This window comes from Saccopteryx leptura, chromosome 4 (genome assembly GCF_036850995.1).
Source record: "Saccopteryx leptura isolate mSacLep1 chromosome 4, mSacLep1_pri_phased_curated, whole genome shotgun sequence".
Lineage (NCBI taxonomy): Eukaryota > Metazoa > Chordata > Mammalia > Chiroptera > Emballonuridae > Saccopteryx > Saccopteryx leptura.
Genome location: NC_089506.1, coordinates 77,616,037 through 77,633,940, shown reverse-complemented (window position 1 = coordinate 77,633,940; position 17,904 = coordinate 77,616,037). Strand labels below are relative to the sequence as shown.

At 37.0% G+C, this 17,904-nt stretch overlaps 1 protein-coding gene across 2 annotated transcripts in view; it reads right to left on the bottom strand.

The window, feature by feature from the left end:
- DIS3 (DIS3 homolog, exosome endoribonuclease and 3'-5' exoribonuclease) overlaps positions 1 to 17,904 on the bottom strand; it is a 37,185-nt gene that overhangs the window by 8,862 nt on the left and 10,419 nt on the right. For both annotated transcript variants that reach the window (XM_066380780.1, XM_066380781.1), the window contains 10 exons: positions 14,319 to 14,486; positions 13,478 to 13,642; positions 11,492 to 11,605; positions 11,230 to 11,367; positions 10,102 to 10,248; positions 8,651 to 8,767; positions 8,288 to 8,389; positions 4,333 to 4,397; positions 4,160 to 4,244; positions 2,570 to 2,697 (listed from right to left, as the gene is read on the bottom strand). In XM_066380780.1, coding sequence (XP_066236877.1) covers positions 2,570 to 2,697; positions 4,160 to 4,244; positions 4,333 to 4,397; positions 8,288 to 8,389; positions 8,651 to 8,767; positions 10,102 to 10,248; positions 11,230 to 11,367; positions 11,492 to 11,605; positions 13,478 to 13,642; positions 14,319 to 14,486 — 1,229 coding nt within the window. The remainder of the gene's footprint in view (positions 1 to 2,569; positions 2,698 to 4,159; positions 4,245 to 4,332; positions 4,398 to 8,287; positions 8,390 to 8,650; positions 8,768 to 10,101; positions 10,249 to 11,229; positions 11,368 to 11,491; positions 11,606 to 13,477; positions 13,643 to 14,318; positions 14,487 to 17,904) is intronic.

Below are 17,904 nucleotides of genomic sequence, written 5' to 3'. Positions count from 1 at the left end.
TTCTGTAAAATCTCAAGCTATGAGATTTTACTCAGTTACACAGGTTTGTAATCACTTTTACAAATAAAGAATTTGCCAGGGAAACTGTAGAATGCAGAGAGGGATGATGGAGAGAAGCAAAAAGGACGCTGCTATGCTTAGATCACTGACACTGGAAGGTCCACAGTTCACGAGTATCTTCCCCATAAACTTAACCAATGGAGACTGATAAACTACAACTACTAATATGTTGCAAAGACTAGTGGGTACTAATATCTGAGTCTATGTGTCTGATAACATCCTATGCTAAGTGCTTTACATGCTTGGTTCATTTAATGACTTAACAACTTCTCCCGTGAAAAGACAATTCCCACAAGGAATGTTTCTTTATACTTTGACACTTCTTTCATCAGGTCAAGCTACAAATTAACCTAAAACTTAGAATTTTAATGAGGCTGTATGAACTCATTAAAAAGGGAAAAAAATATGAGATGAGACAAGTGAGATCCAAGTCCTTTTCTTCCTTAACTCATCACTTTTATTGGGGAGTTACAAAAGGAATACTAGCGAGGGAATCTCACAAACATTCCTCTTCTGCCCTGAAGTATTTACAAGGTTCTACATCCGCTCTATTATGTGTTTATTAATATATCTTGACTTAAAAAGCAAGGTATACTAATCATATTTTGATCATTTTTTCTTCATAGGCCACTATCCATGATGTAACATTTATCCTTTAAGGTAGACATAATTAAAGACAGACAAAAGATCCTTTAAGAAGACAAAAGATGTCATTTTGTATTTTAATGATGGTTTTCTCAATTCTCCCTAAGACTCGGAAGATTAAATGGTAGCTTTTACCAGTAAATGACCTTCTATTTACAAAATTAAGACAAGGTTTGAAGTTAAAAAATATCATTTCTATCCTAATTATGAGAAGCTATGATACAAATACAAGTTTACATCTTATTTAAATCCACAAAAATACACTTTCAATCTGTTTTATTCAGTTTGCTTTGAAACAAACTTTCTAAAAATTATCTTTACACAGACTTTCTTCTAATGCATGGCAAATTGCAAAGCTTCAAAGGACAAATACTTTGCTGAATAATGTTTCCTTTTTTTTTTTTTTGTATTTTTCTGAAGTGGAAACGGGGAGGCAGTCAGACAGACTCCCGCATGCGCCCGACCGGGATCCACCCGGCATGCCCACCAGGGGCGATGCTCTGCCCATCTGGGGTGTCCCTCTGTTTGCAACCAGAGCCATTCTAGCACCTGAGGCAGAGGCCACAGAACCATCCTCAGCGCCCAGGCCAACTTTGCTCCAATGGAGCCTTGGCTGTGGGAGAGGAAGAGAGAGACAGAGAGGAAGAAGAGGGGGAGGGGTGGAGAAGCAGATGGGCACTTCTGTGTGCCCTGGCCAGGAATCAAACCCGGGACTCCTGCACGCCAGGCCGATACTCTACCACTGAGCCAACCGGCCAGGGCCTAATGTTTCATTTTATGTCATAAAAAAAACTATAGTCTTATTTATATGTAAATTACAAGCTTGAGCAATAATTTCATTGTGTTTTACTGCATCCAGATTATCCTTACATAATTTTAAGTTTCATATTTAGGATTATATAAAAAATTCCCAGAAAACTGGGGTGTGAACAGACAGGGGTGGCCCTGCATAACTACCTCTGCATACTGTCCAACAGAACTTCCTGCAGAAATGAGAATGTTCTCTGTCCATACTTTCCGACATGGTAGTCACTAGCCGCATGTGGCTACTGAGCACTTGAAATATGGCTAGTGTAACTCAGAAACTGAATTTTTCATTTAAATTTAAATAGGCATATCTTATGAACCAGCATAGAGCTATAATTTACATTCCCTAACAAAAACACTTTTAGTAGCTGCTTGTAACCCTACCTTGGATGCACATGGGAACCCCATCCAAAACTCATGTACTCTAATAGTTCATGTCTTTCAAGAATCAAATTTCTTTTAACTACTTCAACAAGTTTGGGTACTTGGACACCCCTTATCTTATTTATACCTTTTGTAATAAGGCAAATGCCATGATATGATAGCTGAAAGATATGATCTGCCACAAGCTATCAAATCTTTGGGAACTCTGCTTCCATATAACTTTTAATCATTTAAAAAATAAAGGTGTTGGATTAAACAATCTCTAAAATCTTCCAACTCTAACATGTAATACAAACTTCCTCTACATTTATTTAAAATGAAAATCAATGTTCAATGTGTAAACTCATTCTTAATTAAAATTCAAAACAATCCATAGATGTGTTTAGGAGCTCTTGCCTTCTTAGAATTTCTTTAAGATCTTTACCTGAAACATATCTATTTTTCGGACAATAAATTACAAGGACAGAACTTCTGAACTAACACCAGTCCAGATTCATGTTACTAATAATTAAAAGGTAGCTAGAAGTAGAATGTCTCTATGTAAGAGTTTTATTCAACCTATTAAATAAGTCATCACTGGCCATGATAAAATAACTTTAAAGAGTTCACAAGTTATCTTAATACCAAGATAAATGAATTATGAAATATCTTAATAGGTATTTTTGAAATGTACCCATTTTCAATTCTTCTTCTTTTCAAAATTTTAGCTAGTTTATTTAGTCCACGGAGACTAATGGTAATATTATCATTCATAGTTGATGAATCAATTCTCATCTGAGCTTCAGCATATGTAAGGGAAGCCTAAAGAAGAAACCACATGTTAATATAACCTTTTACAAATATCGATAAAAACTGGTTTACTACATTCCCACTACATAAAATCTATGATTTTGAAAAACCTAAACATCATTAACAAGATAGAGATTCCTAACTGTAATATTTATATTCTACATCTAAGATTTCTGGTTCATTAAGTTTTATCTGATACATTATGCAACAACATAAGCAAACTTAGGTTAAAGTGATATGGTAGTATTGTTAGTATACACATTGCTTAAACTTGAATTACTTTCATATTTCAGTTCATGTATAAATACTCCAGTAATGCTAAAATAAACAGCGAGGTTTGATTATTTTCTGATAACAGTGAAGTATAGTTCTTTCTAGAAGAAATTACTCCCTTATTCAATGGCAAATAATTAAGAAAACTGTAATGATCTAATCATCATGTTTTGCAGGAAATCTACTAAATACCCAAAATTAAGTATTTAAAAATGGGACAACTGAGAGTATAAAAGGTTTAAAGTAATTTCCAATCTCAATTCAAATATACAAATAGCTGCTTCTGTTCCTATTTCACTCTTCATGGAAAACTACCATTTTTTAGCTGGTTGTCTTTTAAAAGTAACTTTACAAATAAAAATCAAAAACAGCATAAGAACATTAGATGATGCAAGTCCAGTCAGAATCTGAGGACAGCCAAGTTCTCTGGTAGGAGCTAAGAGTTGCCCTTCTAAAAACGTTTTGTTACATGTTCACTAAATTTTTTCATATAATTTTGTCTTACTGGCAAAGTCTGGGAGAAAAATAAATTTATTGCTATTTAAAAATACAAAGCTAGAAAGGCTTAAATCATTCACACATCACTATTTATTAGTCTAACACTTTCTTCCAACTAGAAACATGATGTTAAAGAGAGAGAAAAAAAGCAGGTAAATTTGAAAAACGGATCAATGAAAGAAAAGGAATTTGGCAAACCTTAGAGGAGTCAGGGGAAAATGAGAATACAGAGAATCTGGGGAGAAGTACACAGAAATGAAAAGAATGAAGAAGACAATTCCTCATCCCTTCTGTCTGAACACACACCTCAGGCTAGGTCTGTGGGTGGGAATCCAACATGGATGTGTAAGATCGTCTCTATGAATAAATAAGAAGAACAAGGGGATGGTATACAGGCCAACTTTAAAAACCCTAACTAGTCATAATTGGGGGTAGCTTCAAATACTGGAACTGCTGACTTGGGGCTAAAGTCATCTATTTGGTCTTCTCAGGTACGTAGGCTTTATAAGCCTCTGAATATAGAACAATAGTTAGATAAACTCATTTTTAAATAATACCAAGAATTAAGCAGATGATTGGAAAAATCTAGCTTTTGTTCCAACACTGGGGTAAAAATTCTTAAGCCTAGACTTTCAAAATAATCTAGAACACTGTTAAAAGCAGCAAAGATTTTAAACATAAAATATTAACCATGAAAACTAACCTTTGAATTAATGACACTTTTGGTAAACCTTGTTTTTAAAATTTCAGCATTGTGATTCATTTCCCAAATACAAGAAAATGCCAGTCTAGAGGAAAAAATGGAAGTATTTGTTAATGGGAACCAGTTAAAGGAATAATTACTATGTTCTTATGAAAAAAAACATGCATAAATACCTGTCAACATTAGACCTTAAGGAACACAGGTTGGAGCTAAGCAATTCTGGAACCATGTCAATCCTCTGGAACAGATAAAATAGTCACAGATTACTAACCTATATCCATACATTTATTTATTTGATGTTCTATTCTCAAATAGTATTAATTTAATAAGAAAACAAAAGAAGTATCCTGGTCTTTGTGAACAGAATTGAGAAAACATAAAGTATTTCTAGAAAGGTACTTACACAAAAATTGTTACAAATGGGTAGCAATGAGAGAAAACTAGACTTCATGTCAGTGGATCTAAGGTTAAGTCCTCTATACTAACCAACTAGCTATTCTCTGAAAGTCTGAAATCTCTAGTCTAGATATTAAGTTTGTTCTAGGTCAGTGGTTGGCAAAATCGTTAGTCAACAGAGCCAAATACACTGGTACCGTGAGATACGAGCAGACCAACATACAAATTTTTTAAGATACGAGCTGCAACTCGTCCGTATTTTTGTTCGAGATCTGAGCACAATTCCAACAGGAGTAGTGATTCAGGAAGCTGCTGCTAGTTGGCGCATTGGCGCACAGGTCCAGTATCGGCAGCACAACACCAGCATCTCATTCTTTCTTACGTTACCCACAGAATCAAGTTGAATCTTGTGCCTTGTACTCGTTCTTGCATCATTTTTGCATTTTTTACTAACTTCTTTTGTGTGCTATCATGAGGCAAAAGAAAGTGAGTGTAAAGGACAGTGGTGAGAAGAAGAGAATGATGTCAATAGAAGTAAAGCAAGAAATAATAGAAAAACATGAGCGTGGTGTATGAGTGAATGAAGTGGCAAGGCTGTATGACGGCAATACATCTATAATTTGGACCATCCTTAAACAAAAGGATGCCATCAAAAGTGCAAATCCAGCGAAAGGAACTACAATTCTGTCCCAATTAAGGACAAATATCCATGAAGAAATGGAGAAGCTTCTGCTGGTGTGGGTGAAAGAGAAAGAGCTGGCAGGAGATACAGTGACGGAGACTGTAATATGCACAAAGGCATGTATTATTTATGGCGATTTAAGAAGAAAGAACAATCAACCTCAAAAGAGGCAGCAGAAGATACGTTTAAGGCAAGTCATGGCTGGTTTGAAAATTTCAAGTGATCTGGCATCCACTCGGTGGTGAGTCATGGTGAAGCTGCAAGTGCTGACATTAAGGCAGCTGAGCAGTACATCGCACATTTTGCTGCGCTTATAGCAAAGGAAGGCTACATCCCCCAACAAGTGTTCAACTGTGACGAAACAGGATTGTTTGAAAAAAATGCCCCAGAGGACTTTCATCACCACAGAGGAGAAGAAGCTGCCAGGTCATAAACCCATGAAGGACCGTCTGACCCTTGCATTGTGTACAAATGCTAGCAGTGACTGTAAAGTAAAGCCATTGCTAGTGTATCATTACAAAAATCCTCAAGCCTTTAAGACTCACAAGATTCTTAAAGAAAAACTGCAGGTTATGTGGTGCGCCAATGCTAGGGCATGGGTTATGTGGCAGTTTTTTATTGAATGGGTAAATCTCGTCTTTGGTCCTGCAGTGAAAAAATATCTTCAAGAAAATAAACTCTCGATGAAAGCATTACTAATCCTTGAAAATGCTCCAGCCCACCCACCTGGTCTTGAAGATGACATTCTTGATGAGTTCAAATTTGTAAAGTCCTCTACCTCCCACCCAACACGACTTCAATCCTGCAACTATGGATCAGCAGGTCATTTCCAACTTTAAAAAGCTTTACACAAAGCACTTGTTCTGCCGCTGCTTTGAGGTGACTGAGAATACAAATCTAACCCTTCGAGAGTTTTGGAAAGATCACTACAACATTGTGATTTGTTTACGCATTATTGACTTGGCATGGCAAGAGGTTACAAGAAGAACCTTGAACTCGGCATGGAAAAAGTTATGGCCTGATGTTGCAGACAGGGACTTCGAAGGATTTGAACCATGGACCGAGACTAAGGTAGAAGCATTGGAGGAGATTGTGTTCCTCGGGAAGTCGATGGTCTGGAGGTGGATGAGGGTGATGTAAACGAGCTCGTCGAGGAACATGAGGAGGAACTCTCACTGAGGAGTTGAATGAGCTACAGATGATGCAACATACGGAGCTTCTGCAAGAGATTAGTAATGAGGAGGAGGTAGAGTCGGAGGAAGTGATTTCTACAAGTGAAATGAAAGATATGCTGGCAATGTGGGAGAAGCTTTCAAATTTCATTGAAAAGAAACACCCAGAAAAAGTTTCAACTGGTCATGCTTCAGCACTTTTCAATGACACTTGTCACATTTCCGTAAAATTTTAAAAGGCAAGCAAAAGCAAACCTCTTTGGATGGATTTTTATTCAAAAGTCCTGCAAGTGAAAGTGCCGAAAGTGCAGCCACAAAGACAAAAACCGGTGATGATTAAATGAAAAATATGTAATGTTAAACTTAGGTTAAGTTTAAAGTTAAGAAAATGCATTTTTTACAATTAAGTTTTTGTGGTTTCATTTTAAGTAAAGAAAGTGCAGTTTTAATTTTGTTTAAAGTAAAGAAAATGCAGTTTTAGTTTACATTTAGTGTTAAGAAAGTGCAGTTTTAGTTTACGTGTCTACAATGCCTGCATCCCTTCCTCCCTCCCTCCTCCTCCTCCACCATTCACCTCCATTAGCCACACTTTTCTGTCTCCAAGGTAAGAATACAGTACTAAATAGTATTTTTCTTTTTTTTTAGATTTTTATTTATTCATTATTTTTTAGAGAGAGGGGAGAGAGAGAGGGACTGGGGAGGAGCAGGAGGCATCAACTCCCATATGTGCCTTGACTGGGCAAGCCCTGGGTTCTGAACCAGCGACCTCAGCATTCCAGGTCGATGCTTTATCCACTGCGCCACCACAGGTCAGGCAGCACTTTTTTCTTTTATTTCATATATTTTGTTATACATTGGTAAAGTATACATGTGTGTTTCTTAATTAAAAATGTCTTTTTTTCATAATTTAGGATGGCTTGGGGATGTTTCACAGGGCTGGAACAGATTAAATCTATTTCAGTTTTTATAAATGGAAGAAATTTGTTTGATATACGAGTTGACTGACTTACGAGCTTGGTTACAGAATGAATTAGACTCATATCTCAAGGTACCACTGTATCAACAGTACAACGATTGAAATTTCTTTTGAGAGCCAAATTTTTTAAACTTAAACTATACAGGTAGGTACATTCCTTATCGAGGTAGCACCCGCACGTGGTATTTTGTGGAAGAGCCACACTCAAGGGGCCAAAGAGCCGCATGTGGCTCACGAGCCGCAGTTTGCTGACCAGGGTACTAGGTAACTGACACAAGCCCTACTAGGTCTATGACTGAAACTTTCCCCAAGGCTTTACAAACTATATGATGCTTGTAAAATACTAAAAAAGGCAGACACTAAATTTTTATGGAAAAAAAGCTACATAGAACTTGACAATGAATTCATAACAAACTAAGCTTAACTTTTCCCTCAATTTTCCTCTGTAACTTTATGAGACCATACTTAAAAAAACAACAACAGTAAGCTGTGACAGAATAAACACATAATTTAATTTTATAAAAAACATAAAATACATTTTATTTACCCATAAATAAGTTAAATCCAACACAACAATTTATATCAACTATACCTACTTGTTATTTGGGCCACTCAATAACAAAAAACTGCAATATTTTCAGACCTCATAAGGTCACCTTATTCCATATATTATTAGTCTTGTAACTAATTCATGTACTAGTCCAAATTTGACTATTCAAGAATTCAGAACTGCCCCTGATCTCTATAAACTGCACAATTAAATATTCATTAAATTGCACTCAATACTGAGTCTTTCCTTTCCTCAGAAAATGCCTCATATGATTTTACTACTAAGAATAAAACAGATGATGAAAAAGTTACAAGCATGCATCAAAGTTCCATTTTAAATTTAACACATTTACCTTTTCACAAAGATACACAGTTGTTCCTCTTCTGGCTGATTCCTGATCCAGAGCATTTCCTGGCCTAATAAAATGGCTAACATCAGCAATATGAACACCAACCTTAAACAGATAGAAATATAAAGATGTCAACATGCTTAACTAAATAAATGGAATTTTAGTGAGAAGAAATTTAGCTAAATTGAAAAAGGACTTAGTCGCATTCACCACTTCAATTTTTGATACATGCTCATTAGTGTCTGCAACTAAACTGACTATACTTGGCACATATAATTCACAAATACATTCTACAATGGGTGAAAAGAAGATAAACTCAAGAACAAAACCGTTCTTAGATAAGAATGTAATTACTGAAATGAATACCTCCACATTTCCATTTTCAAGTTCTCTGCAGTGCAGAGCATCATCTATATCAGTACATCCAGGTGGGTCCACACTACAAACACATAGATGTCTCAGGTCTTCTCGGTTTCTCATGTCCTAGAAGATGGCACATAATTAAGAAATGCAACTGTTTTGGTAGTATAAATGCAGCACAGTTCTTATGAAATCGACTATATATATATATTATATATACTTCTCACAAAAATTAGGGGATATTTCAAAATGAATATGAAACAAGTAAAAGCATTTGATTTTTTTTTTTATTAAGAACATCAGAAAAGCAAATGACAAGTCAAAGGAAGTTGTTTGATTATGCAAATGAGATGCAAAACCAGCTTTTATTTCATTGGTGAAAATGCACTATACAAAAGGCTGAAAGTACTGGAGTATCTGCACGTTCCCTGATCCCCTAATTTTTGTGAACAGTATATATGTATTTTAAAAACCTTTGTCTTATTCTTTTTAGACTCTTTTTTTTGTAAGATTTTATTTTTATTCATTTTAGAGAGAAAGAGCAAGAGAGAGGAGGGAGAAGAAGCAGGAAGCATCAACCACCATATGTGCCTTGACAAGGCAAGCCCATGGTTTCAAACCAGTGACTTCAGCATTCTAGGTCAATGCTTTATCCCAGGGGTCCCCAAACTGCGGCCTCCTGAGACCATTTATCCGGCCCCCGCCGCACTTCCAGAAGGGGCACCTCTTTCATTGGTGGTCAGTAAGAAGAGCACAGAATGCATCCACATCCTGTGCTCCTGGAGTACTGTATGTGGCGGCGCCGCAAAGCACAGCGTCGCTCACATACAGTACTTCCGGTGATGTGGGACGCACATGTCACGGCTCCGGAAGTGTGTCATATCACTTGTTACAGCTAGCAGTGACAAATATGGAACCGGACATTGACCATCTCATTAGCCAAAAGCAGGCCCATAGTTCCCATTGAAATACTGGTCAGTTTTTTAATTTAAATTTACTTGTTCTTTATTTTAAATATTGCATTTGTTCCCGTTTTGTTTTTTTACTTTAAAATAAGATATGTGCAGTGTGCATAGGGATTTGTTCATAGTTTTTTTTATAGTCCGGCCCTCCAATGGTCTGAGGGACAGTGAACTGGCCCCCTGTGTAAAAAGTTTGGGGACCCCTGCTTTATACACTGTGCTACCACAGGTCAGAATTATTTCTTATTAATTACCACACATAATGATTTGCAACTGTGGTTTCCTTGCCTTTGAAAAATCGGACATAAGCCGGTGCCGGTCCTCTAGAAAAAAATCTTTTAGTAAAGCAAATAATTTCTGTAATACCTAGGAGTTCTGTACCTAAATACAGGAGAGGAGGGGACAATGGTTTCTACATATTTACATACAGAATTCAAATAAAATTAAGTCAGATACAGTGATTTATAAAATCACTAAGAATTCTTTTCAACGCACCTGCTCAGTAATGCTCCAGGGCATCTTTGGTAGAAAGCTCAGAACAGCCTGCGAGAAGGGCTGATGGGGAACATCATGCTCAAGTAACAGAACTTCTGTTTCAGTCTCCTTCTCTCCAACATCACCTAAATTTTTCACAAAGTGTCCCTAAAACCAAAAGTTATTATTAAAAAGGTATATTTTATAGCTTTTTATCAGGTAATTTATATTTTCTTACCACATTAAGTTCTTGAGCATTTATATTTAACCTTAGTATGTCTAAATGTACCCGTAACTACTTCTTAGGAAAATACCCCTTAGGAAATTAAAGCTGATAATGATTAGAATTCTCAAGTGTAGCCCTGGCCGGTTGGCTCAGCGGTAGAGCGTCGGCCTAGCGTGCGGAGGACCCGGGTTCGATTCCCGGCCAGGGCACACAGGAGAAGCGCCCATTTGCTTCTTCACCCCTCCGCCGCACTTTCCTCTCTGTCTCTCTCTTCCCCTCCCGCAGCCAAGGCTCCATTGGAGCAAAGATGGCCCGGGCGCTGGGGATGGCTCTGTGGCCTCTGCCCCAGGCGCTAGAGTGGCTCTGGTCGCAATATGGCGACGCCCAGGATGGGCAGAGCATCGCCCCCTGGTGGGCAGAGCGTCGCCCCATGGTGGGCGTGCCGGGTGGATCCCGGTCGGGCGCATGCGGGAGTCTGTCTGACTGTCTCTCCCTGTTTCCAGCTTCAGAAAAATGGAAAAAAAAAAAAAAAAAAAGAATTCTCAAGTGTTTAGGATGGAGACTTAGTGAAGGACTAGTTTATTTCCCATTATCTTTCAAGTTTAAAATGTGCTAAAATACAGTAGCTTCAAAATCTGTTTATTAGCACCTACTTAAGTCTTAAACACCATTTTTGTAGTCACTATCAAGAAAAGTTTTTTGCTTAAAAATTTGAGTAAAAATAACCAAATGATTTACATTGGAATTTTGTAAGATTTTCAAATTGGATGTACTACTTATCAGGAATTTTATGAAATATTCTAAATTTCAGTATGAATTTTAAACATAAGCAGATTCTAGTTTCACTAAAAGACGCAATTTTATTCCCAAATTTAATTAAAATATTCTAACATAAAAATGACTAATTCAATCCAATGACTTACATTTGGATACCTGGAATTTCTGGGCCATCCGTCAATGGCAACAATAATTCTCCGTCCTTCCAATGCAGAAGCCTGTCTGGTTTCTATCCGAATTCGAGGAATTTTCTTGTCAGCAGGCGTAAAGAGATGTCTTCTTGACTAGAAAAAATTAGGAAAAACGTTTCACATACAAACAAAAATCGGGATAAAGGTAAGGGGAAGCTATCAGTTCTACTAAATTGTATAATTTTTTTTATCACATAACAACATGCTCTCTACTCACCTCCTTAATATCAGACTTGGAAAGCATGCCACAATATGGTCTCCAATTCCTTTTTATTATTCCTACAACTCTACCTGTAGGCTTTAACATTTTTTCATTCACTGCAGTCTTAAGCTGGGATTTAAAAATAAAAATAAAAAGCTCCTGTTATTTTTCCTCTAAGTATGATGACACCATTTCCTTCATAATTACAATATGGCTACTAATATTTCTAGGCACTAAATTATGACATAAAAGTACAGAATCTTGATGTTTCAAAATTCTAGGCAAAAGCCTACCAAACCAAATCATGAAAAATTTCCATAATAAAAGACTACAAAAACAGATAATTGAAAAAATAAATATAACTGAATATGTCAAAATTCAACTTTTCAATTTTATATGAGGATTTATTAACATATACACAGGTCTGTGAATTAACAGACTAGAATTTTAGTACTTGTTTATACTAATTAGCTCTGTGGCACTTATTCCTTAAAAAAGAGAGATGTATCTTTAATGGTTATTGCTTATCCTAAATAAAAATCCAAATAAAGAATATTTCTTATTAGTAATAGGGGAATGATTTTATGGTATTTCACCTCTAATACTTTTTTATGGCCCAGACTCCATAGGGATAATGTCATAATAAGACTCCAGAGCACTGAATAAAATACATGAAAAAAGAACTGATAATGCTATGTGAATAATTACATTGTTCTTATAAATCTAAAATGGGGAAATAAAGAGGTACTATCAAGTAGACTTTGACTCCTAAGAAACAACTGAAAGTATTTTCTTCATAATAAATATGGTAATAAGACAGGAAATATTAAACAGACCCAAATATAAGGGCCCAGAAGTACATATAGTATGCTAAGGGACTTTTAACATTACATAAAAGCATTTCAGAAAATTTTAATTTGTATTTACTTAAAACTCACCAATTCAGACAGATTGTGTTCTGGATGTCAATTGGTAAAAGTTAAACAGTCTATTTATATTTAAACCCATTTATTTGAACAAAATAAGACACTAATTTAAAAGAACACTAAAATAATTAAAGGGGAAAAAAATCAACTCTGTGTAGAACTAAAGTTTTGTTCAATAAATCTGAAAACAATTGAAACTTGTGTAATACTAAGGTGACCAATCGTCCTCCTTTAGGGAGGATAGTCCTTCTTTTGTAAGTTCTGTCCTCCCTCAAAAAGTGTCCTACATGTCCTCCTTTTTGATATTGGAAGACTAATCTGTAAATGTTCATATACAATTGATGCAGAGTCGATCCATTGCGTGTGATGTGACATATTTGTATTTGACATGACGATTCGTCAAGGATCAGTACAGTGCAGTGAGATGCAATTATGAGACGTATGCACTCCACATGGAAGACCTTGAAAGAGCGCACGTTATACCGAGCGTGCAAATGGCTTGTGTACTTCTTACTGAAGTACAACATGATACCTATGATACTGTAGACTCATGATTATTTCTCAGTGAATAGTCAATCACAGAAGGTAAGCACAATTAACATTTTATTAATTCATTATCTATTTAATAATTTCCAAATACGTATAATTTTATTTCCAGGTATTTTCCCAAAATTTGAGTTTTAAAATGGAAATCTAACTTCAAACCATATCTATTAGTAATGCATTTTGATTAAATAGCTGCATAAAACAGACGTTTTTTAATTAGAAAATGATAAATACACCTGAATATCACTTCAGATGAGTGGTTTTGTTTGATATTGTTTTACTAAATGAGTACTTTTTTCTTACAATTATTAAAAATTAATAGGCATGTAAGCATAATTACAACATAAACTATTACAAATGTCTTTATTATGTATTTATCATTTTATAGTGTATTATTGTTGCAATGAATAAAATGCTTCTTTTATTTATGATATTGTTTTCTTCAATTTATTTTTGTCCTACTTTTCATTGTAAAAAGGTTGGTCATCTTAGTAATAGACAAAAGACGAAAACTTGCTTGGTTTCATACATTGAGTTCTCTTTCCTCTTCTATCTCCACATCATCTTCATTTTGGCCTTCATCCTGTAAAACCACAGAAGACGGTGCTACCCACTGGTTCCTGGGGAGCAGCTCCACGGCCACAATGTCTTCATGAATAGCTCGGTTTAGATTTTTAAGTCCTTGTAAGAGTATCTGTGTAAAACAGTACATGGCATGTGTCCAGATATTTTTAATAGCAATATGGGAATGTTACCTAACAGAAACTTACATATATTCTGAATGTCTCTATGTATCTTTATTTCTCCTCCTTTACTTTTTCCTTATAGTGTTCCTTTGAAGTACATCCTCTTAATTTCTCAATATCAAGTAGAAAAAATAGGGTAAGAAAATATGAGTTGTGTTTATGGCTCTGCCATAACTCTTACTTCATCACACCAAGAGAGCGTCAGGGTCCTCACTGATAAAACACAAAAATAGTACCTACTTTTTATAGGCTGGGTTGAAGATGAAATGACACAGAGCAGGCAAAGCAGTCAGAAGAGTACCTGGCAAAGGGTGAGCATCCCAAAATAACTGCTATTCACTTTAAAGTGTGTAAAGTCCTCTGGAGCAATTACATGTTATATAAATAATATTTCCCATAACTGATCATAATATATATAACAGAGGCATCCTATTTAAAAAGTTTTCTTCAATAAGCAGTTTTCTTTAAAAGTGACTAATTCTAGCATCTACACTTCCCACATAACTGTCTTCAAGATGGAGTACAAAGCAAATTTAAATTCTCATACAAAATTTTAAACACTTATGAAAGAAAATAATGAACAGAAAGTATTTTAGTGTATAAGGAATATATTTACACACTTGCCTCTTTAGTTTCTTCTGCATCTCCATGAACCCATACTGTAGCTTCTAAGTAATTTTCCCTGCTGGCTCTAAATGTCCCTTGAAGGTATGTACCAGATTTTATGCCCTGTTGTAGCTTACTTAAGGGAAGATGCTCTGAAAAGATTATTTTCCCACTTTCTATTTCATTCTGTGAAGCAAACAAAAATATTCAGTTAGTAAGGCTTCTGTATACTCAGCATATAACTATTATTACTATCAAGTAATTTCTTTTAAAAACCTTCCACATCATGGTACATACAACTCCATGAGTCAGAGAATATATAGCACAATAAGAAGAAAATGCTTTCTATTCTTAAGGCAACTTACACATATATTTCAATTTAATTACATTTAGGTGTTTAGCCATTGAAGTATGTCAGTAACTCTGCATACCACCACCGCTTACCCCAGGCCTCCCAAAACAAAGGTGTGTATTTAAGAAGGCAGGTAGATACCTGAAGGCTAATTTGAAGTCTCAATCCCATGAAAATGCTATGGCTACTAAACACAAGCAATGCTACTTTTATTTTGGCTATTTTAAATAGCCAACTATATAATGTAGAGGTAAGCTGGGAACTGCCTTAGGTCTACCACAATACCTGTCAGGATTCTTTTTCTTCTCTTTATTGAATGTGCTGGGGTGCCATTCAATGACATTGGTTAATAAAATTATATGTTTCAGGTGTACAATTCTATAACACATCATCTATATATTGCATCACCTATCAGGATTCTTAGCAACTTCAACATCCAGAATCCTAACTGCTTGCTCCTTTCATTTCCTTCTCCATTTCCCACAATTTTCCACCTTCCAAGGAGAATACTTTATACCTTTTCCTTTTTTTTTTTTTTTTTTGTATTTTTCTGAAGCTGGAAACGGGGAGACAGTCAGACAGACTCCCGCATGCACCCGACCGGGATCCACCCGGCACGCCCACCAGGGGCGCCGCTCTGCCCACCAGGGGGCGATGCTCTGCCCCTCTGGGGCGTCACTCAGCTGCGACCAGAGCCACTCTAGCGCCTGGGACAGAGGCCACAGAGCCATCCCCAGCGCCCGGGCCATCTTTGCTCCAATGGAGCCTTGGCTGCGGGAGGGGAAGAGAGAGACAGAGAGGAAGGAGGGGGGCGGGGTGGAGAAGCAAATGGGCGCTTCTCCCATGTGCCCTGGCCGGGAATCGAACCCGGGTCCCCCGCACACCAGGCCGACGCTCTACTGCTGAGCCAACCGGCCAGGGCCTATACCTTTTCCTTTTTGCTTAACTCTCTACCTTCTCTGTGTCCCTCACTCAGATGGGTGACCTCAATATCCGTGCTGAGAATCAGAAGCAGTCAGTAGAGACCTACTTCATCTTCCCACCACTAAATCCACCTATCTCCTTGCATCTACACCAAAACCTCAGCTTTCTCTCCTGTAACAATACATAGGTTTCTGTTCTTTCAAATGGGCACTATAAACCATCTCCTCTCCTCTATTCAAGAACTTGGTCCTGTAATTATCTGCTCACTCTAAAATCAAATTTCCTCATCTCTACTGTAACATCTTCACTATATAAACATAAGATGATCCATTAAGAATGTACACTGCTCACAAAAATTAGGGCATCAGGGAACGTGCAGATACTCCAGTACTTTCAGTCTTTTGTACAGTGCATTTTCACCAATGAAATAAAAGTGGCTTTTGCATCTCATTTGCATAATTGAACTTTCTTTGACTTGTTTGCTTTTCTGATATTCTTGTTTAATTAAAAAAAATCAAACACTACTTTTTTATCGCTTCATATTCATTTTGAAATATCCCCTAATTTTTGTGAGCAGTGTATGAAAGCTTGACCAGTGGTGGCGCAGTGGATAGTGTCGACTTGGGACACTGAGATCCCAGGTTCAAGACTCCAAGATTACTGGTTTGAGTGCAGACTCATCCACTTGAGTGCAAGGTCGACAGCTTGCGCGTGGGATCATAGATATGATCCCATGGTTGCTGGCTTAAGCCCCAGGTCACTGGCTTGAGCAAGGCACTTTGCTGGAACCCCCTGGTCAAGGCACATATGAGAAACAATCAATAAACAACTAAAGTGCCACAACTATGAGTTGGTACCTCTCATCTCTCTCCCGTCCTGTCTCTCTCCTCCCCTAAAAATAAATAAATGAAAGAATAAATAAATAAATAAAAGTTCTTTCTCCTTCCAGACATGAGTCTGATCCTCTGGTTCCACTTCATGCCAAATTGCTATAATAATATTCTCTAAAACAGGGGTCCCCAAACTATGGCCCACGGGCCGCATGTGGCCCCCTGAGGCCATTTATCCGGCCCCGCTGCACTTCCTGAAGGGGCACCTCTTTCATTGGTGGTCAGTGAGAGGGGCATAGTTCCCATTGAAATACTGGTCAGTTTATTGACTTAAATTTACTTGTTCTTTATTTTAAATATTGTATTTGTTCCCATTTTGTTTTTTTTTACTTTAAAATAAGATATGTGCAGTGTGCATAGAGATTTGTTCATAGTTATTTTTATTGTCCGGCCCTCCAACGGTCTGAGGACAGTGAACCGGCCCTGTGTAAAAAGTTTGGGGACCCCTGCTCTAAAATAACTGTGGATCTATTCATTCATTTGTACTCTCATGAATCCACTATAATCAAGTGTCATCCTTGGTCAACTGAAACCATTACTGCCAAGGTCACTAATAATATGTTATCTTAACAAATTCAATTCTCCATTCTGTCTTACAAGAATTTTTCAAAATGATCTTTCCTTCCTTGAGACACATCAGCATCCAAATCATTATTCCTTTGGTTTCTGTCCTACTTCACTGATTAGATTCTTCTGCCAATTCTCCTGCTCCTGATCTCTAAATGTTGTCATATTGCAAGGCTCAGTGATAGGCCCTTCCCTTATTTCCTCCCACCTTTAAAAAAACAAAGAAGAACACACCACCAACGATAACAACAGAAAAACAACACTCTTGATTCCACTTGCTCTGCCAATACCACTTCGTTTCTCTCCTTCAATTATAGAACTGAAAGTGTTAAACACTGTTCTCTCTCTTTTACCATTTTTTGCACCTATACTAGTCAGACTTCTGCCTCATTCCCATCAAAACTACCTGGGACAGGTCCCCCCAAACTGTCATAATACTAAATCCAATCATAAGTCCTCATTAATTTGATTTATCAGCAATACCTGACACAGACAATCACTCTGTCCTTGAACATTTTCTACACTCAGCTTCCAAGAATGTCACACTCGCCTGGTTTTCCTCGTATATTGCTTTTGTCGGTTTGGTTCCCCTCATGTTTCTGACTTCTAAACACTGAAGTATCCAGGCACTCCGCCCTTGGCTTTCCTCTCTTTACTACCATACCATACTCTCCCCTGATCAGAGCTAGGCAAACTAAGCTCCATATGCCAAACAAAGTTTTACTGAATCACATCAAACCTCAATGATTTATCTATTGGTGATGGCTGTTTCACTCTACAATAGCAGTAGCTGAGTACTTGCAACAGAGACCAGATAGCCTGCAAAGCTAAAAAAAGATGTACCATCTTATCCTTCAAAGAAATGTTTGCC